General features: G+C 45.8%; 1 protein-coding gene across 4 annotated transcripts in view; it reads right to left on the bottom strand.

Moving 5' to 3' along the window:
• TRIO (trio Rho guanine nucleotide exchange factor) overlaps positions 1-24,876 on the bottom strand; it is a 349,937-nt gene that overhangs the window by 80,303 nt on the left and 244,758 nt on the right. For all 4 annotated transcript variants that reach the window (XR_005529593.1, XR_005529594.1, XM_039238832.1 and 1 more), the window contains exons 28-33: positions 20,908-21,000; positions 18,188-18,299; positions 16,396-16,586; positions 14,269-14,370; positions 10,163-10,305; positions 9,514-9,613 (exon numbers count right to left, since the gene is read on the bottom strand). Coding sequence is in view for 2 of the 4 variants with exons in the window: in XM_039238832.1 (XP_039094763.1) it covers positions 9,514-9,613; positions 10,163-10,305; positions 14,269-14,370; positions 16,396-16,586; positions 18,188-18,299; positions 20,908-21,000 (741 nt within the window). In the remaining 2 variants the exon portion in view is untranslated. The remainder of the gene's footprint in view (positions 1-9,513; positions 9,614-10,162; positions 10,306-14,268; positions 14,371-16,395; positions 16,587-18,187; positions 18,300-20,907; positions 21,001-24,876) is intronic.

Genomic DNA, 24,876 nt, shown 5'->3' with positions numbered 1-24,876 from the left:
ACACATTATCTCATCACCAGGCCTTTGCTGGTTTCATTCTTGAGCGTTTTATTAATTTTTCAGACTGCTCTGGGCCACGTGGTGCGTCCTGTGCGTGGGGGAAGGGTGGGAAGGAGAGAAAGGGGCTGCCCGCGGAGAGTTCAGCTCGACTTTGTTTCTGGCACGGATTCTTTGGCCCCTCGCAGAGTAATCAAACGCTATTGGAAACATCTGTGGAACTGACAGAGCCTCAGAAATAAAAATCAAGCCTGTTCTGACAAAGAATCTCATGCTGAGTTACATACAATTCTTTTTCAAAGATGTTACAGAACTTACTAACAAAACCTCGTACGAGAATCCGTTTTCAAACAGTGCTAAGATTATTGTTAAAAGACGTCGTATCTGCTTGGTTTTACCACGAGAATCATCTGCACACATTAAGGGGAGGGGTAACTGGATGTTTTCTAGAACACACAGGTCCTGTGGATTTCTGTCTTGATGTTCACACCCGAATATTTTAAACTTAGTACAAAACCTGTCTTTAAAACCAGTTTGATAATTAAAAAAATTTTTTTTTAAATAAAAGACTTCAAATAACTATTTTGAAGGAGCAATGTAAATCATTACTGCCTTTTAAGAATGAAATGACTTTAAAAAAATTTTTTAATGTTTTATTTATTTCTGAGAGAGAGAGAGAGCATGAGCAGGGGAGGGTCAGAGAGAGGGAGATACAGAATCTGAAACAGGCTCCAGGCTCTGAGCTGGCTGTCAGCACAGAGCCCGATGCGGGGCTCGAATCCACGAACCGTGAGATCATGACCTAAGCGAAAGTTGGACGCTTAACCGACTAAGCCACCCAGGCGCCCCAAGAATGAAATTCTTAATCGGAAAAAGTTCAGACAACATACATCGTCAAGTACGACTGAGACTCTACTTGTTTTCAGCCATACTGCTACCACCCACCAGTGGCCCAATGTCATTACCGTGCTAAAAGAAGTACCATCCCATTGATCTCATTTAAAAATGCACTTTCCCTTCCAACCATACTCATTGATGGTTTTCACAGTACCTTTCTCCCTTCTGTGTGTTTGATGGACTCCTAGTAGGGGTTCCTCACCACATGCATTTAGGTTAGGATTGCAATTTATGAAAATCTGAGTTTCTATGACTCACATGAACTCTTGTGAAATTCGCTTCAGAAGATGGTTCCTCCTTCCCCCCAATCTTTTGGCTTTTCTTCTTTAAACAACAAATACAGTGACTAAAAAGCATGGCAGTGAAAAGGCCCTCGTTAGAGCATGGAGCACGGAAGCCAGCTATGAAATGCCTTGTCCAAGACGAGCTCCCGTCCATTCATGAGGGCTACGGAAGGAACGCCAATGACCCAGATGCCCAGACAATTAGCAGAACCAAACCAGGGTCCCTTTGCCTGAATTCTCTCCAGAATGGCTGAAAATGAACGAGCTGAAGAGTTTCACCCAAAAGAATGAAACACTTATCTCTGTCGCTGGCATGTGAGCCTTCAACAACCACCACACGGCAGCGAATTTTATTTTTTATGTTCTCTGGAGAAACCAGCCACATAGAGCACACAGTCTGGAAGAGACAACAGCAAACACCCGGTTTGAAGGACCAAGCTCCTGGGTGAGTTCTGGGGCAGGTTCTGCCCGAGGAAGAGCGGGCTCTTTACAACCAGCATGGTGGACCACGTGGCCCTTGCTATAGATGATTCTACTTCAAGAGCCAAAGATCAAGTGCAGGTGGGTGTCTGGCCAATTTTCGGAGAGCAATTCAAAAGGAAAGGGCACTGTGGTCTAATAAAAGCCATTTTCCCTTAATGAACAAAGTGTATCAACTCTGTGAACAGTCACATCCTACAACTCGGTACAGTTCAGTCATTCAAAAACCTCACAAAAGAGTCCTGTGGTTTTGTGGAGGTTTCACTGAGCAGACCAAAGCACGATTGCCTGGTTAGAGAGGACTAGAGTGCACAGCTCCATTACTGGTGACACATCCAAGAGCGAGGCAGCCAATGGCATCTGTGAAGTCCCCAAAGAAATGCATCACACCCCTGGCTCTCACCCACCCAAGCTTCTTGCTGAGCAACTTCATGGATGCTTGGGCTTATTAGCAACCTTCTTAACCACATGAGCAGCAGGGCCCACGCTCACCCCGACCCTGAGGCCAAATCCACAGGAGAAACCTTCACTGAAATTTGCTGAGTTTCAGAGAGGACCACTGTGATGGGCTCTCACACACTGAGGGTACAGAAAGAAATCTGTGAGAACTGAAAAATGGCTAATATAGTAAATTTTCTGTGGTTTTTCACTACACACCCTCAAAAAAAATCTGTGAGAAGATTTTTTCCCCCTAAAGCAGCAGCTTACCATACGCAACATTTTATTCAGAAAAGAAAGCCGAGTGCGGTACCCAGGGATGTTAATTCTATACTGACACTGTTGCACGTTGGTTTTCTGACATGAAAATAATTCTTGGAAGGCCTCCTTAACTGTGTGAGGTGGAATGGAAAATTTGATGTAAAAAGATAAATTTAAAAGCCACCACTAAAAAAGAGCAAACTTTAAAAGTAGAAAGTCAGGCCAAATGGAGACAGGTCAGTGAGTACGTAGCAGGCTTCCAGGTTTCCCAGAAGCTGACCTACACCGATGCCGCATTTCCCCTTGCTCAGCACACCAGAACGAGGAGGCCGGCACCTGCCGGACAGACACTGGGGGTGTGTCGTGGCGAATGAACGAAGAACTTAACTGGTTAGTGCAGAGAAAGGCACAAGAGCTGGGAAGCGGACAGCTGACCACCACCCGCATTACCTCAAGTCATCACACCCTGGAATATAAACTCTGTGAGACAATTTAACCCAAAGAGCCTGTCTGCTGAATTTCCTGAGTGAGCGAGACAATCTTTCATCCAGAGAAGTGCACGTGATGTGACTCTTCATGTCTCTGATGGAGACAGAGGTGAGATGGGAGGTGAGGTACGACGGCCAGTGGGCCCGCTGACCGGGGTTCTCACCAGAAGGAACAGCAGCCTCCCATCTGATTCAAAGCTGCCACCCTCCTACGATGGTTACTTTGACCAGTACTGCCAAACTGACATTAAAAAGCACTTCTCAATGCACCCCTACTTTTACAAACACTTTTGTTACATTTCTACCCAGATTTTATATTAAAAACAAAATCTACCTTTTCTTAGAACTGAGGCTTTGAGGCTTTCTGCTTTCACGTGGGGGATTTTGTTTTTCTGATTAAAATTATCAAAGACTATGTTCCATTTTGCGGTTTTATGAAAGCGCTTAAAACACTTGTTACAAATTACAAAAACCACAGTCACTTAGGAAAACAGAAAACAAAGATTAGCAAAAGGAAGAACTGAAGGCCAGGTGTGCTCCATCACGCTGGCAGGGGCGGGGCCGGGGGCAGGGGTGGGGCTCCCTGCTCATGCCTACGTGTCCTGGGCCCTCACACACTGGTGACCCACAAGTAGCCGTGGATGAGCGACCCTATTCTGTGAACATGCAGTCATTTATGTGCACGTGACCACATGCAGCTAGGGAGGGGGTCAAAGAGGGGTGTGTTGGGGGCGTATGTTTTAAGCATACCCTCTTCTTCAGTGGCTGCCCTCTCAGTATGTGGTATTTTACTGCTGAGCCACCAAAATGCCTAAGTCCAGGCACTGACACTGAGCAACAGATTCTTGGGGCAGCTTCTAGCTCCCAAAAGCATGGCTCCAAATGCACTGTAATCAAGCGCCCACAAGTGCAAGGGCAGAGAGGATGACACTGGCCAGTAATGAATAGCAACCGCCCAGGAAAGGGAGAGGCAGCACTTTTAAAGATGAAGACGCAGCAACTGCTAATATTTATTAAGTGCTCAGTACACGCTCACAGCCCTGAGGTGAACAGTACTGTCCCCCAATTACAGATGAGGAAACTGAGGCACAGGGACGGGAAGTAAATGCTGAGGGCTGTGGAGAAGCAGAGCCCAGAGATCTGCCTGGTGAGCGCTTCCTTGTTCTTAACCACCTGCGATTTGATGCTGAGTACTCTGCGTAACTACTCCGTCACACTCAGGCCGGAGTATCCTGTCTGCGGGAACTAAAGCCATGTGCCATCCTCAAGAAAGGCTTCTGACTGAAATGACTTGACTTCATGCCCACATAGGGGCAAATCTATGCAAGGTCCTGGGAGACTCAGTGCTCTGGCAAGGCCAACAGAGAGGACCTCTTGTGAGCAAAGCTTCCAGCACCTTCCGCCAGGGGAGAGTGTTTAGCAGAAGCTGCTGGGGCTCCGGATCGAGGCTCACCTCACTCCTGGCCGTGCTGCTCTGTGCCAGGGATGCTGCTCTGTACCAGGGATGCAAGGGACGCAGGGCGCAGGGTCTGGAAGGAAGTATGTGGCATTTCCTGAGTAGGCTAAACCCAAGCTTCCTTTCTCAAAAATGTGAATTTGGCCACATTTTAAAAAAGTATGCTGCTGGGGCGCCTGGGTGGCTTAGTCGGTTAAGCGTCCGACTTTCGCTTAGGTCATGATCTCGCGGTTCGTGGGTTCGAGCCCCGCGTCGGGCTCTGTGCTGACTGCCGGCTCAGAGCCTGGAGCCTATTTCAGAGTCTGTATCTCCCTCTCTCTCTAACCCTCCCCTGCTCACGCTGTCTCTCTCTCTCTCTCTCTCTCCTAGAAATAAATAAAAATATTTAAAAAAAAAAAAGAAAAAAAAAGAAATAAATAAAAAAGTATGCTGCCATTCACATAAATCCAACCAAGTTCCTATTGTTAGAATGTCACTTCATAGAGAAAATTGGTTGACTTTTTAAACTACATAAAATCTCATATCCTCAACACAGCGCTACATATATATATGCTTCATTAAGCATAACTAAAACCATTTGTTTGTTTAAATATGTGGATTCATATATTAACATTATAAGCTTAGGGCAGTTCATGCCAAGTATCAGTCTCAAATGAATTTCTCATTTATTAAAAATCAGAACTGCATTACCGTAGATGTCAAAGAAAGCTCACGCTGGCCCCCAAAGGCTTGGGTCAGCTTTTCCACATGTGACCTCATCTCGCCTTGGTGATTCACTGTGACCTCAAGATGCCTTGTTCTAGAGAAGCCTATATTTGATTCCTGTATTTTCTACTTTCCTTACAATAAAAATTTTTGTTATACGAAATAAACCACAGACTAATAAGGCTAATAGGAGGAAAAAAGGTTAAAAATGCTTTTTTAATACACTAATAATATGTACCTTCACATCCAGCCCTCATGTGAAATAGTAAGGCCTAGACACCAACAGGTAATTAAAGCCACATTCTGTTTCTGGCTTTCACTCTCCGTTGCTGGGTGGCCCTGTGAGGGTCATCCGGTCCTCCCCCATCTCCTCCATGTCCCGAAGGCTAGCTCAGCATTCTCTTCTCTACCTCAGGGAGACAAATGCAGGACAAATGAGATAAGAATCTGGCAACCATTTGATTTCTTTGGAATCCAAATTATATTTTCATTAAGATCATTTCATCAGCGTTAAGTACCAGGAATATGGCAAGAATCGCTGCTAAACTTACTTTTGGAACAAAGAGATGGCGTATTTTAAAACTGATGTTTTCAAGGAAAGAAATGTGCTCATGGGGCACGTGGTTTGTATCTGTGACCTGTCTACTCAAGTGCTATGAACAGTGCTCCCTGGAAAGAGGGCGTCTCCAGGAGCCGCTCCTTAACAGCCCCTTCCAGAAACATCCTGTGCCTCATCTGAGAGTGACTGCAGCACTGGGCAGATAACTTCCCCTTAAGAAAGCCTCCAAGAGGCCGTGTCAAAAACCTCCCCCCACCCAGTTTCTGAAATGGACCAAAGTCCATGATAACAAGGAACTCATAACAGAAATCATAAATTAAGTCAAACAGGCAGAATATGGTTAAGTAATCCTCCTCACCAGATCTGTCTGTGGCATCAGGGGCTGTTTACACTTGGAATCTGCTGGGTGGAAAAGAACCTCGAGCCACGAAAAGTTCCTGCCACTGGAGGGAAGGGGTTTTCTGGTTAAGTCTAGTTCAGTGAAACTGCATTTTACAAGCTGATTCAAAAAAGGAGGCAGTTTCCTGATTTTCAAGATGTGTTTTCTTGAATCACCTACTGACCCCGGAATATCCTACTAGAACAAAAAGGGGGATGGCTACAAGAACATCTAGAAGAAGAGAACACACAAAGGCCGGCATTTGTGTGGTAGCAAACATGTCTCTTCTTCTCTCTAAGACCCAGGGGGAATGTCCTCTCCCAACTCCAGATTTTGACTTATTATTGTAAAATCTCACATCCCAAGTGCAGACCCCAGACAGTTCACTCCTTTTTTGTACATCTGAACCTATGAAGGACCTACAGTCTCAAGTGAGGGATATTAAAGGAAATACATGCCATGTCCATGTAAAGAAAGAGTTCTGGGGTATCATTACTTTCCGACTGTAGCCATGGCTGCACCGGAAGGGCCGAGGAGAGCCTCGACAAACCACAGGTGCAGGGGTGTTGTGGTACTTGCAAAGTGGTCCGTAGGGGTTTCTGAGCCACACCACGAAGTTTAGGGATCATGCAGTGGAGGTGAGCAGAAACTGGCAAATCACCTCCACAGACAGAATATGTAACGGGCAGTTCTTTACAGACCCTGGCATCCCAGCAGACTCCCAGGGTGAAATGATTCATTCCTACAAACCTGTACTTTTCTGGTAGTGATTCATTCCTCCTCTCTCATTGGGTACAAACAGAATTTGCCGTCTTAATAGCAACAGCCTTAGGAAAGTGCCTCATTTTTCTACAGTAGCTGTGCAGGGCTGAGTCCAAGGTCACATAAGCCTGTTATGTTATACTACAAGAGATCCAAAGCACAAGTGGTTACACGGTTCCTAACTATGGGACAGAGCCTTGTTTTCCTGAATTGCAGTCAGCCACACATGAGGGGACCAGGAGCCATGACTACTGTGCAAGGAAGCACCACACCGAGTGGGAACCGCCTGAGAGTGGGAACGGGAGAGCCAGAGCACCTCATGAGGCACGGCGGGCATTTCCAAACCATCCGAGTACACATGTGCCGCCTGAAAAGACGCTTACCCTTTCCTCTTGGACCAGCCTCTAGAAAAGTCTTAGCATACCTTCGAAAAGGCAAAACTTTTTACATTTATTTATCTCTTTGGCAATTTCATTCAAATACCATATGATTTTACTCATGTGGAATTTAAGAAACAAAACAGATGAACACAGGGGAAGAGAGGAGAAAAAATAAGATAAGAACAGACAGGGAAACAAACCATAAGAGACTCTTAAATACAGAGAACTGTACTGGGTGGGGGCATGGAATAGATGGGCAATGGGCTTTAAGAAGGGTACCTATTGGGATGAGCACTGGGTATTGTACGTAAGTGATGAACCACTAAATTCTACTCCTGAAACCATTATTACACTATATGTTAACTTGGATTTGAATAAAATCTATAAGAAGTCAAATATCTTCTTTTTTTTTTAATGTTTTATTTTATTTCTGAGAAAGAAGACAGCATGAACAAGGGAGGGGCAGAGAGAGCGAAACACAGAATCTGAAGCAGGCTCCAGGCTCTGAGCTGTCAGCACAGAGCCCGACACGGCACTCGAACCCACAGACCGCGAGATCATGACTTGAGCAAAGTCAGACGCTTAAACAACTGAGCCATCCAGGTGCCCCTCAAATAGCTTATTTCTAACAAATAAACTTCAAAATTCATTTCTAGAGCAAACCCAGACCAGACCCGGGAGAGTGTATCCGGTGAGAATGTGAACTGTGGGCCGCTGGGCAGACAGCTGCAGTGGTGATGCCCGACCCAGGCGAGTCTGCAAAGCGATCTGAATGAAGGCAGCCACTCGCCTCGACTGGAGCTACTCTTACTTCCAACCCCCGCTTCAGGTGAAGGCCTGGTGTAAACAGGCGATTTAGGTAACTCCGTAGTCACCTCAATCTTTTTTTTTTTTTTTTTTAGAAAAGAATTAGAATTACTCTAAATGAAACATTTCCAGATTTAAACTTTGTTTTCTTAACTAACTGGCTATGGGGTGGGGCCACAGGAAAAAGGCTATTCCGCACTAAATGCCTGACGTGTCATTCATCTTATTCTCCACTATTACCCCTGGGAAGACAACCGGCCACTGGGCCCCGAACAAAACAAAACGAGATGCCGTATTTATTCTTCTGTCCCATTACCCTAACCATTCAGTGTTCTAGAACTTCCTATTTAGTAAACTCAAAAAGTAGAACAACAACAACAATAAAAAACCCAAAAAACAAATGACTCAAACCAGAAGGATCTGGAAGATGAAATGGCTGTAAAAGAGCAGTACTTTTTAACCCACTCACTGCCCTCCTGCAAACTGCATCACACACCAGGAATCCTCTGCAAAACCGACTAAGAGAAGCCCACTGTCTGGGCCTAGATGCTGGGCTCGCTTCTCTGTCAGCAGGCCCTTCCCAGTGACGCTGACATCAGGGTGCTTGCGGGCTACAAATGAGGGGCTGTGCAGCAGAAACACAGGCCTCCTCGGCGCAGCAAGTTAAATGAAACCCCTATTTACTGTCAAATAACCTTTGTGGAGAAGCTGGTCTGACATTTTAATTTTTTTTTTTAATGTTTTATTTATTTCTAGAAGAGAGAGAGAGACAGCGTGAGCAGGGGAGAGTCAGAGAGAGAGGGAGACACAGAATCTGAAACAGGCTCCAGGCTCTGAGCTGGCAGTCAGCACAGAGCCCGACGCGGGGCTCGAACCCACAAACCGCGAGATCATGACCTAAGCGAAAGTCGGACGCTTAACCGACTAAGCCACCCAGGCGCCCCTGGTCTGGCATTTTAGAACTAGAACACGTGCTCATCCCAGTGGGAATGGGACTTAGTTGACATGACTGTCCCTGCAACCTGTTTTAAGGACTCTGCGTACCTGTGCATTATGTAAGCCTGGGTTCCAAAGTGTCCTGCTGTTTTGTTGGCTTTGGGACCTATCCGGACAGAGCAGGAGTGCTGGACGCCGCGCACCGCGCCCTCCGTAGGGGACACAGCCGCACGCCGGCCTGGCGGTCAGCAGGGCTGCAGGCCCGGTGCGGGCGCATGCCCCCTTCCCTGTGCCACCTGTAGCTACTGGCCCCCTGCTCCCCCCGGAGCAGCTCCGCTCTGTCCTCAGGCCTCGGGGGAGCTTTCACTTAGGAGAAGAGGCCCTTCTGCTTGTGTAGAATTGAAAAGCCTGAACCCACTGCCCTAGAACACCTGAGAGAAAAACCAGGTGACGGCCCTGGGCAGGGCATGCAATTTCCTCCTGGATCCTCACACCTTAACCCTGACACCTCCACCTTTTTGCTGCTGCTTCTGTGCCTGGCACCACTTAGCACACACAGTGACTGTTTGGAAGCACTGGTGACAAACTGTCATTTATAGATAGAAACAGGCTGCTCCTATCAGACCCGAGACTAGCTTCATTCGCCCCCTGCCCCCCACCCCCAGAAGTGCTGGGACGGCTCACCTTATCGCTGTCCAGGGTGTTCTGAGATGTGCGCGAGGCGATGGAAATCGTGTCAGGCTGGCTGCTCCCGTCGCCCTGGCTGTCCAGGTCCTCTCCGTCCCTGAAGAAGCAAACACACTTTTCACTCCAGACACTGCTGGATTGGTCAAGACGGGTGCAGAGTGTCTATTGGCCGCTGGAGAGACAGATTTGCTCAGAGAGGCACGAATCCATCTGCGTGACTGTGGCCACCAGCATCGCGTGAGCGGTGACCTCTGCCGGCTACGCGCCAGGCCGCATGTCGGACGTGTGCCCCCTGCTTAAAGTATGGTACCTCCGTCTCAGGGACGAGAGACACAAACATCTAAGTGACAGCATAGCCTGTCCTAGTCACATGCTCCACCTACCTGTGTGTCCAGATTGACACTTGTGGTGGGAAAGGGGAGCAGACAGGGACTCACACCCAGCCCTTCATTTCCTTTAAGCCGAAGAGAGGTTCTCATCTTGACAAAGCAATTTTGTTACTAAGGGTGATGTTATACATATAGTCTATTTAAAACATATTCCTCAAAATATTTAAGAAAAACGATCTTTGAAAACAGTAAGGTAACGCTGCTTTGTTCCCTCCCTATGAAATGAACACACTTACGGAGAGCTCCCCAGCACTTACCTCCTCCCCTTCTGCCTCGTGGCCGGCGCCGTTTTGGGGATGTGAATAGGCTCCTTCAGGGCCCCCTTCAGGTGAATAGTCCTTTCCTGTATTACTTCGCGGATGTGCTTTATCCAGTCCTGCTTGTTTTCAATACTGGAAGCCTTAACGAGATGTGAGAGTTCGTCAGGACTCAGAAGGGGCCCCCTTCCAGAACCTGCTCTAACCACACTCAGGTCTCCCACATTCTGAGTTTCCACTATCTTAAAAATAACTTTTCAGCAGAAAAGCAACCACATCCCAGGTTTAATTTGCCATCTTGACTGTTTTTTCATCCAAACCATTTTCATTTCATAGCACATACCTTATTCCAGAATTTTATTTTATTTTTTAAACTTTTAATGTCTATTTATTTTTGAGAGACAGAGCATGAGCAGGGGAGAGGCAGAGAGAGAGGGAGACACAGAATCTGAAGCAGGCTCCAGGCTCCGAGCTGTCAGCACAGAGCCCGATGCGGGGCTCGAACTCACGAACTGTGAGATCACAACCTGAGCTGAAGTCGGCTGCTTAACCGACTGAGCCACCCAGGCGCCCCAAGAATTATTTTAATAATTACTAATTCCCCAGGCCCAAAAACCTTTTAAGCAGCTCTGTGTAAATAGGAAAATACAGCCAGTCCCAAAACAAAGCGTCCTTGAGGCTACTTAGGCCAAGATAGCAGCCGGTGGTTCGCAGCCACCTGCACTAATGCCCACCCACCTTGCTGCTCATTCACTGTACTCACGGGACAGCAGCTGCAGAGGCCACCGTGTCCCCACCTGCACACCCTCTGCACTCTGGGGGGGTCAGCGCCCCCCATTCCTTGTGCTGTAAGGAAGGAGCCATGGCATCGACACACTGGAAATGTGGCCCTGAGGCCACTGCGAGTGGCCGAGGCAGCTGGGACTCGCAGGCTGGTTGGGTAGATGGCACCCCTGCGAGGACCCGGCCCGTCCTCCCGAGCTCCGCCTTCACCTGCTTCTGGTTGAACCAGTTTCCTTAATGGCAATTAGACAGCGGGTTCACCCCAGTTCCACTACAACTTCCGAGAAATGTGCTCCGAGCAGGACACACAGTGGATGTTCAGTGTTTGCTGAACGAACACATATGGCATCACTCTGCCCGGATTGTTTTTACTTTGCCTCAAAGGAGGTTTTGTTGTTATTGTTTTGTTTTGCCTCTTTCTGCACGTTCTGGGCCTTAGTAACAGTTTTTAATTTCCTTGTAAGAAACACCAACCTCCTATGACATAAGCCTGAGTCCCTGTAAATGACCAAAAGAGCTGTCAGAGGGGCTGCAGCTGAGACCCCGACGGAGAGGGACCCAGTGTTTTCTCATGGTGCACCTTGTCTTCAAAACCAGCAAGTCAAAGCCCATGCTGAGAAAGGAAATTAAAATTGAGGCTCCTTTCTCTAAATAAAATGTTTTAACTGAAGGATGTATCTTTAAAGCCGCTGAGGGCTCGGAACAGGGACTCAACGGAGGGTAAAAGGAGCCTGTTGCTCTCCTTCCCAGACCTGAGACTGGAAGGCAGTAACCCAAGTGCTTCTGGGGCCAGGGGCATCTGTGCAGGAAACAAAAGTGTCACAGGATGGACAACTCTGAGAACTGCAGATCCACTGGCACTTAATGCCTGACGTGGACGTTCAGGTTAAGCAGAAAGAAGCGCTGAGAATGAACAGCTGGCAGAGTTTAGACACAACTGAGGAGACGGTTACTATGGTCCAGAAAGAAATGAAATTCTCATGATTTAACAGAGTGATCATTACATTTATGGAGAGGAATTCTCCTGACCTTAAAGAAATTAAACAACAGAGAAAGGTGCCAATTTTTCAGAAATAGTAAGAAAAAGGTAAGCCAGCTAAAGTACTAAGTAAAAGGTCCCACTTGTCTGAGAGACGGGAATAATCTGATGCACACTTGGGGGTCTTCATCTGTTTCATGAAGGACTGAGAAATGATTCTCCTTTCCAGAGCACAACTTAAAAAAGACCAACAGTTTGCTTTACAACTGCCAGCCATCACTACCATCGCCATTACCAGTCCCCTGGCACCGCCATCACCACCTCTGCTGGCACAGCCATCTTCTCTACCACCACCTGTTTCCATCCCCACCCCCACCATCTCCACCGCCTCCATCTCAACCACCTCCACCTCATCTCCATCTTCGCTGGCATCTCCACCTCCACCATCACCTCTATCACCACCACCACCTCCACCACCTCCCCCAAGGCCCCGTCTCCACCACCACCCCTACTCTCATCTCCATCTTCGCGGGCATCTCCGCCTCCACCATCACCTCCATCACCACCACCACCTCCACCACCTCCCCCACGGCCCCGTCTCCACCACCACCCCTACTCTCATCTCCATCTTCGCTGGCATCGCCGCCTCCACCATCACCTCCATCACCACCACCACCTCCACCACCTCCCCCACGGCCCCGTCTCCACCACCACCCCTACTCTCATCTCCATCTTCGCTGGCATCGCTGCCTCCACCATCACCTCCATCATCCCTGCCTCCATTTCCACCACCACTTCTATCACTTCCAGTACCACCTCTGTCTCCATCACCACCTCCATCTCCACCACCGCGCTTCCACCTCCAGCTCCACTGCCATCCACACCTGCTCCACCACCATTACCACCTCGATCTCCTTCATCACTGAGCAATCTCTAAAATGAATGAGGACATCATTTCCTTTAGTCTCTCCTTGGAAACCAAAATAATATTACCCCAAATTCCCCAGAAAACACTCATCTGATAAAGCCTAAAGGAAATCTTATTCTTTAATTGCATCATAAGTATTTGATTATGTCCTAAATGAACGCAGTCCATATCTGGCTCAAATATCTGGCACTGTTTCTTAGATGCACCCTTTGATATCTGTCACTATAGCTAATCTGGAAAGATGCTTACTATGAATTGGAAGTTTTATGGTTTTGAGTATACTTTAAAATTTTATGCCTTAGCAAAGTTCAGTTATCTAATATGCAGCTATCCGTGCAACTTATATGTTATGGGGCTTTACGCCAATATTAACAAGAACACACTGGGTTGGTAATCATACATTTGTTGCAAAACAATCCATCATTTCCATGGGAATAAAGACCTTAGAAACACACTGCTTTCACTAAAGTACAGATTCTGTAAGAGCGAGGTATCCGTGAGTAACTCATATTGCTGGAAATACTGTTGAGAGATTAAAAGGAATGTACGAGACAGAGTCACTGACAGGTCGGTTCACACACCGGAGTCCTATTAAGCTTTTGGCTCGTCTCCCAATATTCTACAAATCTTCAGCAACATCTTTCACAAAACATTCCGAAATCACCTATGGCTTTTCCAGATAGCTAAAGAAGACAGTTCCATCTGTATTTTCTCAAACACATAAGGAGGGAAGTACACAAGATACCCTTAGAGCCCTGTGCCTTTCCTAGGAGCGGCTGGTGTAACTGAAGCAGAGTTCAAATAAAATATTCAAACATATTTTCCTCCCCCCCTCCACTATACATATATATATATACCCCAAAAGCACCCTTAAAGTTTGTGAACGCTTTAAATCCTAACATTATCAACCCCTGTAACCTATCACTATCCCCCTTTTTCTCTTCCCCCTAATTAGAAAGCAAAGAGCCTGTGATCCCATGAAGACTTGGCACAGTCAGCCTTGATACTGCCCAAGCCCTTCACAAGTTCATCAGGTGCCTATTTCCCTTTGGGAAGTAAGTGAAGTGTACAGTGGGAGCTGCTGACCCACATCTCCTTCCTCCTGCATCTCGACGTCCTGCGTCGCTTGCGGAACGCACGAACTCCTGCAGACCGCGTGAATGGGAGAAGCTTAAACACAGCTTTCTCCATTTGACCCCTGGGAGGCAAGCAACAGTTCAGCTCGAGGCATTTTACCCCCAGGACACCAAACTGAATTTATTCTACTATTCTTTTTGTGGTGATCACCAATCCCAACAGAACACAAAAAGAACGAATAAGATGATTTGGAAACCAATGTTGCAAGAGGAAGAAAAAGCACACACGGCCTCAATAAACCTGTCACACAGCCCAGCTCCCCAGCCTCACAGAACGTACCTTCAGGACGATTTTATTGTCTGAGGCGGGCGTCCTCCCCACCCACAGCGCAAACTTGCAAGGGTCTCCTTCCACGTGCTCTGTGACACCCAGCTCTGAGGTCTGGATACAAACAAAGGTAATTAAAAAGTTAGAGGACAGAAACAATTCCAGCAGGACACAGAACAAAGACTGAGAAGACGGCTTTTGGCGACTGGTGGCCACACGAGGTTATAACAACACTGTCCGTTTCCACTGACAGGTAATCCTCAGACCTTATTTTAGTTAAAACAAGGAAATGTTGTTCCTAGGCCACAAGATTGGTCACATCCCTTTCACTTGCTCCGGGCTCTTCTACTGGAGACCCTGGTGCAGGTCAACTAGCAAATACAGAGGAAGGAAACCAAAATATCTAAAGATCATGTTATCTGGAAAATCAGCAGTTGACTATTTTCAACCTGTAGACAACAAAACGCATCTGTCGTAGCGCAAAGGAGCCGCCGCTATGCGTTTTCAGCGTGAATGAAGTGGCTTCACAGAACGCAGATGCTGTCTTCACAGCTATGTCCCAATTTGTTTATCAAAAGCATGAACCTTTAGTGTTACACCAAGTTTAAGGGCCAGGACACGAAATGTGTCTCTGTGACACACGCAGTTGTGCTGTGAGCACACGCGAGAGCCTAGGTGAAGGTCAGCATTGTCCGTCCCTCCCCCACAAGCAAGGTCACCCCTGGTGCATTCTCCTCCCTCCAGCAAAGGAAGTGATTCATAATTGTGGCCTCGGAGGGAACCTTAACTTTTAAAAGATAAATTAAATGAAGATGTATCAGCTTCTAAAACAGACTAGCTTGGTCTCTGAGGACAGATTAAAGTCAGCCGAGTGAAATTACTAGCCAGCAATGCTGCATTTCTTCTTTCCATTCAGAATATGATCTAAAATGATGTAAGGTGGGCTGTGAGCCAGAAGACAATCTCAAACAGGATATAAGCCAAGGAAAATGGTATGAAAATCATTAGTTTGAACTTGCAAATTCCAGATTATGATTAAGATGATTTCTGCACTGATAGTATTTCATTACTCTGGGAACTTGATTAATCTATGGATGCCATAAAAATGTATACTGTAGGTGTTGTTCAAGTTCCAAATATCTACTAATATTTGTAAGTGATCCACCATTATCTTGCATAAAGAAGAAACCCAATTCGATTGCATTTTCTCTTCTTTCACTGATGGTGATTTTTGGTTAGTTTTGGCCCATCCTCTGCCGCATCCGCCCCCGGGCCTGGCCCTGGCCTGCAGCGCTGTGTCGACAGCCCCTGCGATTGTCCCACTGAGGGAACATGGAAATAACAGCAGACCCTGAGGGTGATACCTGCCTGAGGCTCTCCTCAGAGGCACGTGTGGTTTACAGAGACACCCGCTGGGCTTTGCTTCTTGTAGGAAAGAGGCATCAGGTGTGTTCTTTTGCCAGAAAGCCCACGCCCAAGTTAAAAAAGAATTCACATGTAACACAGAACCTACCCAGCATGCCCGGGTGGCTGTCTCCCTACAGACGGGATCGTGGATGTTTAAAGCTATTTTTGCTTGTATGTATTTTCTTTAATAACCATATTTTGCTATTGCAAAGAACGACAAATTTGCTTTTCACACACTTATCTTTACGGGGGCGGGGGATCCCACCTCATCCCTCATCATGAAAAGCCCACAGCGAGCCCACCAGGAAGGTTGCTTAAGTATATTCCAATGTTGATGAATGAAAAAATTAGATATATTCCAATGTTGGTGAATGAAAATATTAGAATGACAGGAGAACTTAAAGTCTCATGTGATCAATTTATTTATAAAGCTAGTTAGGGCACACAAGAGATAAATTTAAATTCACTTAAAAAGTGTTTTTCCCTGCCTATGTTAGAGTCTGCGGCATTTAGGAAAAGCAGGTTTCCAAGTCCAGAGAAGCTAAAACCCGTGAGCTCCCCCTAGTGGACTCGAGGGTGCCGGAGGATGAGAACCTCCCAGCTTCAGAGTCCAGGTCGGAGCCGAGTTTGGGAGGGTAAACTGAAAGCAATGAGCAAAATTTTCTTTTCTAGCTGCAAAAAGGTCACGAGCGTGTTCTCTTAAAATTTACAATTCTGAACGTCCATACTTACAAACAATTTGCTTTTATAAAGGTACTTGCTTCTCCCACTGGAATCTTTCACTTCTTTACTAAATACTAAGGACATTTCAAAAAGGAAGAGATGCCGCTCTCGCCCCTTCCGAATTAAGGTTTTTGGGTCCCACACTTGGAAGGATTCCTGCAGGATGAGTTCTCCCTGAGAGTCAATGTTTTCGTCAAACCCTACAACATAAAAGAAAAGGGGGCACACTCGGTTTGTAAGAAAACGAGAAAGGACGCACAAGACAGCAATGTGACCATTTAAACATTTGTTCGGTGCCTGTCAATTAAATCTCAGATTGCAGTTTCCCATTTGGGCCCCCGACTCCGGGTTCCCAGCACTCACCCCATCTGACAGAGTCTGACAAAGGAGAATTCTTCCTAAAACATGACTTTGCATATATTTTCTCTTGTTCAAACAAACAAACAAAAGGCAGTTATTCCTCATGGCTTTGTTCTATATAGTCGATTTCCTCAGAGTGGCCTTCACACCATCTGAGAGTTGGTTGAACCCCCACTTTTCTTCGGCCTTTACTCACAGCACTCCACCCTACAAACCTCCTCCCTCGTCCAGAACGGTCCATGGCCGTTCCCCAGGCCGTCACCCTCCCCCAGCCTGCGTCCTGACGCTCTGCTGCCTCAGCCTAGAACACCCTTCCTGGACGTTCTGCTTCCAAAAGGCCGAGCCTTTCCCCAGGGCAGGGCTCCGGTCTGGCCTTCCTCGGGGAGCTCGCCCCCTCCTCAGGTGCAGAATTCTCCATGTTGTGTCACAGTCTGACCACAGGGGCGGCTTTCCCCTGCTCCTCTCTTCATGGAAGGGGCCCGCTGTGTGGACTTTGAACTCCCAGGGCTTCGCAAAGTGGTTTGCTACCCAGGGCAGAGGCTGTTCAACTACCGGCCTCCCTTCTCTACACACAGAAGCCCCCTCCGTGGCCATCTCAGGTGGGCACGATGGTAATGTGGTCTTGACACATTCTGAACTGAGTCGACCGAACAGCATTTAAGCAGGGGAGAGACGGAGCCCTAGTCCTTGGTGACGCCGTGAAGGGCTGCCACACCAGCTCGGGTTCACGTCAGAGAAAGAAAACCCCCAGCCTCTGATTTTTGGGGTTCTGCTGCAAACAGCTGCACCTTTGCCCCAACTAGTTCCCCTGCCCGATGCTACTGATGATGGAGACAAGTAACAAGGAAGCACCTGGGGCAGGATTACTTCCTGTAAGTAATTCTGTGTAGCTGATAGTAAGAGAGGAGCTCTGTAACCCAGAAAAAGCCTTTTTAAACACAAGCGTCCATGGCAATTTCACCTGCAGCAATAATTAATTTTATTCATCTAACTCTTTTCCACATTGTACACTGCCGTGTTTCACGCCACCATGTTCAAAGCTCTCGCAGTGATACAATGGATACAGATATGGGGAAACAACAAGCTTTTTAAAGGATTTTTATCATCACGGGGGACTGCTCTTGCCTCCCTTCTATCCATCCATCCATGCAGAGGGCCTACGGCAAGTAACGCAAGGTGCTACAGGGGTTCCCAGTGTGGACAGGCTGTTCTCTAGTTAATGGTCAAGGACATGCTTTTAACAAGGTCGAAGCACTTTCTATGACCCTTAAGGGAAGCAGTGAAACCAGTTCTTCCAAAGAAGAAGGTACTCACATCTAAACTCTTAACTCCTACCCAAACACAGAGGCACAAAGCCAAGCTGTCCAGGGCATGGGAAACGCGCTCACACCGAGCGTCAGGAGTGCAGGGACACGCAGTGGGGACACGCAGAGTCCGTTACCTTCCAGCATGCTGAGGTGCATGGCGTCGTTGGCCCGTTTGGGCACACTAAGCATCACCTCGAGGCCGTCTTTTATCTCCCCCTTTCCTTCCTCACAACAAGTGAGCAGCTCCTGTAAAAGACCAATACCGTCAACTAGCCAAACGCCGACATCTCTGCCAACAAGATCTTTGCAGAAAAGGGGATGAAAATCCATGATTTTCAAGACCACAGCGGAATATGGTCAACTTGGCACATATTCACATAGAAAATGAACTATTGCCTCTTATCCAAAGAATGGAAGGGTCTGTCCTGCTCAGATCAGGATGCGTCTTCAGATCACAGTAAACCTGCAGTCAACATCTAAGAGGAAATCAATTTACACATCAACTACCAAGCCTCAAAAATGACAAAAAGACACTTAATTGGTACAGCAAAGCATAATCAGCTACTGGTTTTATCTGAAGGTCATGGCTGAGTCCAGCCAGGACTGCTACGCCTCCCACAGCAGCCCAGAGTGATCGGGAACTCCTTGGCACTGTTATTGCCACGCCCCATCTACCCGGAACTCCCAGGCCGAGAGGGTGGGCACAAGCAGCAGCCGCGCCTGCGTTACGTGCTGGCCCTCTGCGCGCAGGACATTTAGAAAGGTGTGAATGATCTAATCACACCTCCCCAAGTGTCATTACGTTTCAGATCTACTTAGAGGAACATCTGCTGTCAAACGAATGCAAACAAGGACAATAAATCCACATTCTGGCAGAGTCCAGGACTTTTTCTTACCAGAGTATGAATGGTTATAATCAGTCAGTAATAGTAACCACAGCTTTCTGTTTCCTGGTGGCTGACAAGAGGGACAGGACACTGCATTCAGCTTTCGTCCCACAGTGGACAGTTTTAGAGCAACTTGCACTGGACAAGCACAGTTACTCATGACTTGGTGGTTTTTATCTATTATTCTAAGCAGATTGGCCAAAAAAAGTGCTTATAAATGCCATATACAGAAATTAACTTCACCGGCAGAGAATGTTCGGACCGGCAGAGAACGTTCGTTGGGGGCCTCAACATAGCTAATTACTATTCTCCTGAAACCCCCCTGGGCAGAATAATGTAGAATACCGTGGGGCTTATGCGTGAAAGCCCTCCTCAGATAGTGACTGACTAGATGTGAGGTCACTGAGGAAGCAATCTTTAGTGGAACCACATGCTAAAAACAAGATTCTTAAATCCCGAGGACACCAACAGGGAAACTGCTTCTGCAGAAATACAAAGCAGTGGGCCCATGCTGAATACGAACACCTTAACCTCCTGACTTCTAGTTCTCGTTGGTGACAACCTCCTGCTTCAGCTGAGGGCCATGAAGGCACGGGACAGGACTTAGATACGGAAGTGTAGGCGCGCTTTCCTAGCAGAAACGTCCCAGATGATGCCACTTTCACAGAAGAAGATAGGCGTTTGTGTCTAGAGTTTCAGGATCTCGTAACCCCATCTCTGAACTTCGTTTAGATCCGGGAGAGCTACGTATCACGTCCCTACTGCTGTGCCAGGCAGCGCCGGGACACAGACGCGTGAAATACCATGAGCAAGAGGAGTGCACAGTCGGTACGTTCTGAGCCTCGTACCGTTCGCCGGCCAAGGAAACGGCAGGGTACATGTCATCAGGTAGGGGTTGTAAATTATTATTCTAAGAGTCAAGAAAATGTGCACTGATTTTTACATAATGCATCTGTGACATCCAACAGAAATTCTAAGTTTCCTCTACTACAAATGTGGCTTTTTTTTTTTTTTTTGAGGTATAACTGACATGCACCATTATATGTTAATCTCCAGAACACAACGTAAGAACCTGATGTTTGTATGCGCTACTTGATGATCACAAGAAGTCTAGTTAACATCTGTCACCACACACAGTCACAGGGGGACTTTAACTATCATTATTTGTAATCAGGAAAAAGGAGAGGTCGGTTTGACTGAAATACTTTAGGGTCTGTGTGAACATGTTCTAGAAACACGTGTGTGCCATGTAACTAGATGTAATAGGGACAAAGTTGCCCAAGGGCTTAGAGCTGGGCCCAGACAACAGCGATCCAGCAATGACTCTGGGCACAGCCCTCACCTCACAGGCTCGTTTCCGCACCTGCAGACCAGCACTATTACAAGGTAAACCGCATGTCTGCAAAGTACACGGCAGAGCGCCTGGCCCACAGCCAGCAAGCTGCACCGGGACACAGACGCCGCATCACCCAGGTGTGACAATCTTGCTTTCCTTCCTCAGTTTATGTTACAGACCAGACTCAGTCAGCAAAGCTCAGGTGCATAATCAAAGAATATTCTCTCATTTACCTGCCGCACTGAGAAACTGATCAGGGTAATAAATAGCAATGAATTAAAAAAACTGGCTTGGGGGGCACCTGGGTGGCTCAGTTGGTTAAGTGTCCGACTTCGGCTCAGGTCATGATCTCACGGTTCGTGGGTTCGAGCCCCGCGTCGGGCTCTGTGCTGACAGCCAGCTCAGAGCCTGGAGCCCGTTTCAGATTCTGTGTCTCCCTCTCTCTCTGACCCTCCCCTGCTCACGCTGTCTCTCTCTCTCTCTCTCTCTCAGAAATAAATAAAATATTAAAAAAAAAAAACTGGCTTGGTGTTACTTTAAAAATTCAGGGTATTTTACATAAACAGAAAAATGTCAAAATAGTAATGTGCAATTCACAAAATTTTACAGGCAAAAAATGCTTCATACATACTTTTAAAAGCAGTTGATACTTTGTTATTCGTTGAACCGGCTTAATAAGGTAAGAAGAGATGGAATTGGCTAATCCATGCCGCTGTTGTATTTCCTGAGTTAAGAAAAGAGAGAGATGAACATTACTATAATGTTAATTATAGCATTATAATTAGCATGAACTAAAAATGCACTTTTTATCTCCAAAATGAATATACACATATCACTATGCTTCTATAAAAAACATAGAAATCACTATTCTTTTCATATGCTGAACATGAGAACAGGCGATCACTTTGAACCAGTAGGAGGCAGCGTTCAGTCCAGATTCTTGACTCTCCCGTGCAGACCCTCAAACAGGCCAAGCCAACAACCCCGTGCTCTGGCCTCCACCTCCCCCAGGGCCGGCCCTGGGAAAGTCAGCCCAGACGGGAGCTGGGGACAGGGACCGGGACAGGGTGCGCCCTCTCCCATCACAGCTCCTAGAGCTTCAGCCTCGGTGGCCCCCTGGCCAAGAACACGTCCCTCCTCCAGGCCTGACTCTCACTCCCCCTCACCACCGCGTTCACACACCATGGAGGAATTCCTCCAGACACTTTCGCTCTCACAATTCGACTACCTTCTAATCCCAGACTTTCCACATCAACCAGCTGCACTTGCATTATCTTCTGGCTCTTCACACTCTTCTCAGAAAATTTTCAAAAAAACCAAAAAATGTGATTTCCTCATGTTCTACTTCAACTGAGGTTCAAACACCACCAGTTCTTGTATCCTCAGTCTGTCTGTCATCTCAGTTCAGCTTGTGGGGACCTGTGTGTCATGCCATGATTCCCGTGGCTCACCATCTGTCGAGTGCCGGCTGCAGGACAGCCACCAAATTATTTGTCCCTCACGCACCACACTGGTCCAGAACTTAGCAATCTTCCTCTGCCTTCCAGATCACAAATGCAGCTTAAAACTTTCTCTTCAATTTGGAATTGTTCAAAAATGTGCAATTTATGATTTAATGATTACGATATATTCATAATTTCACATCTAAAAGATTTTTCATATAGACTATAACGCACAGATCTCAAGCACAGGTCACTGAGTTCTGACAAATGTCAACACACTTGCAACCAATTCCCAAACCAAGGTACAGAGCATTTCCAACATCATGGAAAGTCTTTATACCTCTTTCTAACAGATTCCCCACCCGCAATCTCACCACCACCAAGAGGCAACCCTTATTCTGATTTCTATCGCCAGATTAGTTCTGCATATTCTAGAATTTCATACAAAAGAAACAATACAGAATATACTCCTTCATATCTAGCTTCTCTCAGCCTGTGTTGTGGAGATTAATCTATGCTATTTATGTATCAAGAATTTATCCTTTTATACAACTGAGCAGTACCCCATTTCATGCAGACCTAACATCTGAGAGATACTATAATGTCTTTTTAGTACCTTGTTTTAATAACATTCAGAAATGTACCTCTGATATTTCTGAACACAAACCTCAATATTTCTGTTGACATCCTTAATACTTTATCATAGGATTATACTATTACAAAATGACAAGAGAAGAATGAATACCCAATGGGTAAAAGATAGTCTCTTCAACAAATGGTGCTGGGAAAACTGGACAGTAACATGCAAAAGAATGAAATCGGACCACTTTCTAATACCATACACAAAAATAAATTCAAAATGGATGAAAGAACTAAATGTGAGACCTGAAACCATAAAAATACCAGAAGAGAGCACAAGCAGTAAATTCTCTGACATCGGATATAGCAACTTCTTTCTAGATATGTCTCCTGAGACAAGGGAAATAAAAGCAAAAATAAACTATTGGGATTTCATCAAAATGAAAAGCTTCTGTCCAGTGAAGGAAACAACCAATAAAAGTAAAAGGCAACCTTCTTAATGGGAGAAAATACTTACAAATGACATATCTAATAAAGGGTTAACGTGCAAAACATATAAAAGACTGATATAATTCAACACCCCAAAACCAAATAAATCAATTAAAAAATGGGCAGAAGATATGAATAAATACTACAAAGAAGACATACAGATGGCCAACAGACACTCAAAAAGATGTTCAGCATCTCTCATCATCAGGGAAATGCAAATCAAAACCATGAGTTATGACCTCACACTTGTTGGAATGGCTAAAATAAAAAATACAAGAAGCAACAGGTGTTGGAGAGGATGTGGAGAAAAGGGAACTCTCCTATACTGCTGATGGGAATGCAAACTAGTACAGTCACTGCGGAAAGCAGTATGGAGGCTCCTCTCTCTCTCTCTCTCTCTCTCTCTCTCACACACACACACACACAGGAATATTGCTCAGCCATAAAAAAGAATGAAATCTTGTCACCTGCAAAAACATGGATGGAGCTTGAGGGTGTGCTGCTAAGTGAAATAAGTCAGAAAAAGTCAAATATATGATTTTCACTCATATGCAGAATTTGAGAAACAAAACAATGAACAAAGGAAAGAGAGAGAGAGAAACCAAGAAACAGACTCTTAACTACAGAGAACAAATGATGGTTACCAGAATAGAGAGGTGTGGGGGATGGGAGAGGCGGGGGATGGGAATTAAAGAGTACACTTATCATGATTAAAAAAAGAGAGATTAAAAAAAAAAAGAAAAAGACAGAAATGGCTACATGATCAGAGTACTCTTCCAAAAGGTTTCATCCTGCTAAAACAATAAGGCTTCCTTTTTCTAAAAGGCTGTTAAGGGTATTAACACAAACCTCTGCGCTTCTAACATTTTCTCTGAATCGTGGGGGGACAAACAACAGGGAGTAAAAGGAAGGACCTAGCTCACTGTCAATGGCATATCTAACACCATAATTTCTACTTTGCCTTTGTAATGAAGTTGTTCACATGCAATAACATCCTTGCTGGGACAGTGGGCACGTTGGGTTATCCACCACTGCGTGCTAAGCACCTATGACCAGGCACATTGAGTTAAATGAGCCCCAGAAAGATGTGCAATCATGCCCTACAATGAATACTGAAGGCATGTAATTTGTGAAATCCCCAAATCAGGCAAGCATAATTTCCTTTATCCTTAAAGATGTTTTAAGGGCAAAGGTATTTTTTTTTAATGGCTTTGATTGCAAAGTCATTTGATTTGATTAAACATGCCACATGCTCTCAGTGCTTAGGCCTTAAATAATTCTAACTCTGCATACAGCCATGGTGTTGAGTTTCATCTAATGGCAAAGACCCAGGGTCGTGTGAAATACTGAGGAAAAAAAAAAGGAAGGGGGGGCAGCACTGGGCTGGGAGCTGACTTTATATTTACAAAGGCAGTGATGTAGAATTGCTGGTCAGGAGAATGACATCCAAAACAGGGCCATCTACACGGCTTCACCTCAAAGACAGAAGCTAAAACTTATTCTCATTTCCTGACTTCCAGAGAGGGGCAGAGTATCACACATGGCAAGGCATGAGTGTAAAGACGGAAACATGTCTAATATTCTCACAGGCTTGTACACCAAATTACCCGTGACATCGAAAAGCCCTCCATCTTTTAATCAAGATGTATTTGGCACACGTCTGACTACATTCTGGAGAGCCAAAAAGCATTCCGTAAATTATATCCATAAGGCTCTATCCTCTTTCATACTAAATACCCTCCTAAAATCTTTCCAGAAAAGAGGACCTCCATAGACACTTACAACAATGAGAATATAATCAATGAGCCTCCCAATCATCCTAGGTATAGTGCCATGTGTAACAACTTTATTGAGAAAAGTAAGTGACTAGAAAGGATTCAAAGACTATTTTTGTTTCATAAAGAAAAGAAGCTTAAAAGTTTATATCTTCTGTATATGATATTACATCTAAAATTACTATAAATAGTAAGGAATGTCATATACACATGTACATGCTAAAATCTTAGAAAGATTTTTTAGTAACAGAAGAATATATACCAATATCCCACCATAAACATGACAGCTAAAACTGAAAATACTGTCCCATCAAA

Source organism: Hyaena hyaena, unplaced genomic scaffold (genome assembly GCF_003009895.1).
Source record: "Hyaena hyaena isolate Hyena2069 unplaced genomic scaffold, ASM300989v1 scaffold_148, whole genome shotgun sequence".
Taxonomy (NCBI): Eukaryota; Metazoa; Chordata; class Mammalia; order Carnivora; family Hyaenidae; genus Hyaena; species Hyaena hyaena.
This window is presented reverse-complemented; position numbering and strand designations above follow the sequence as displayed.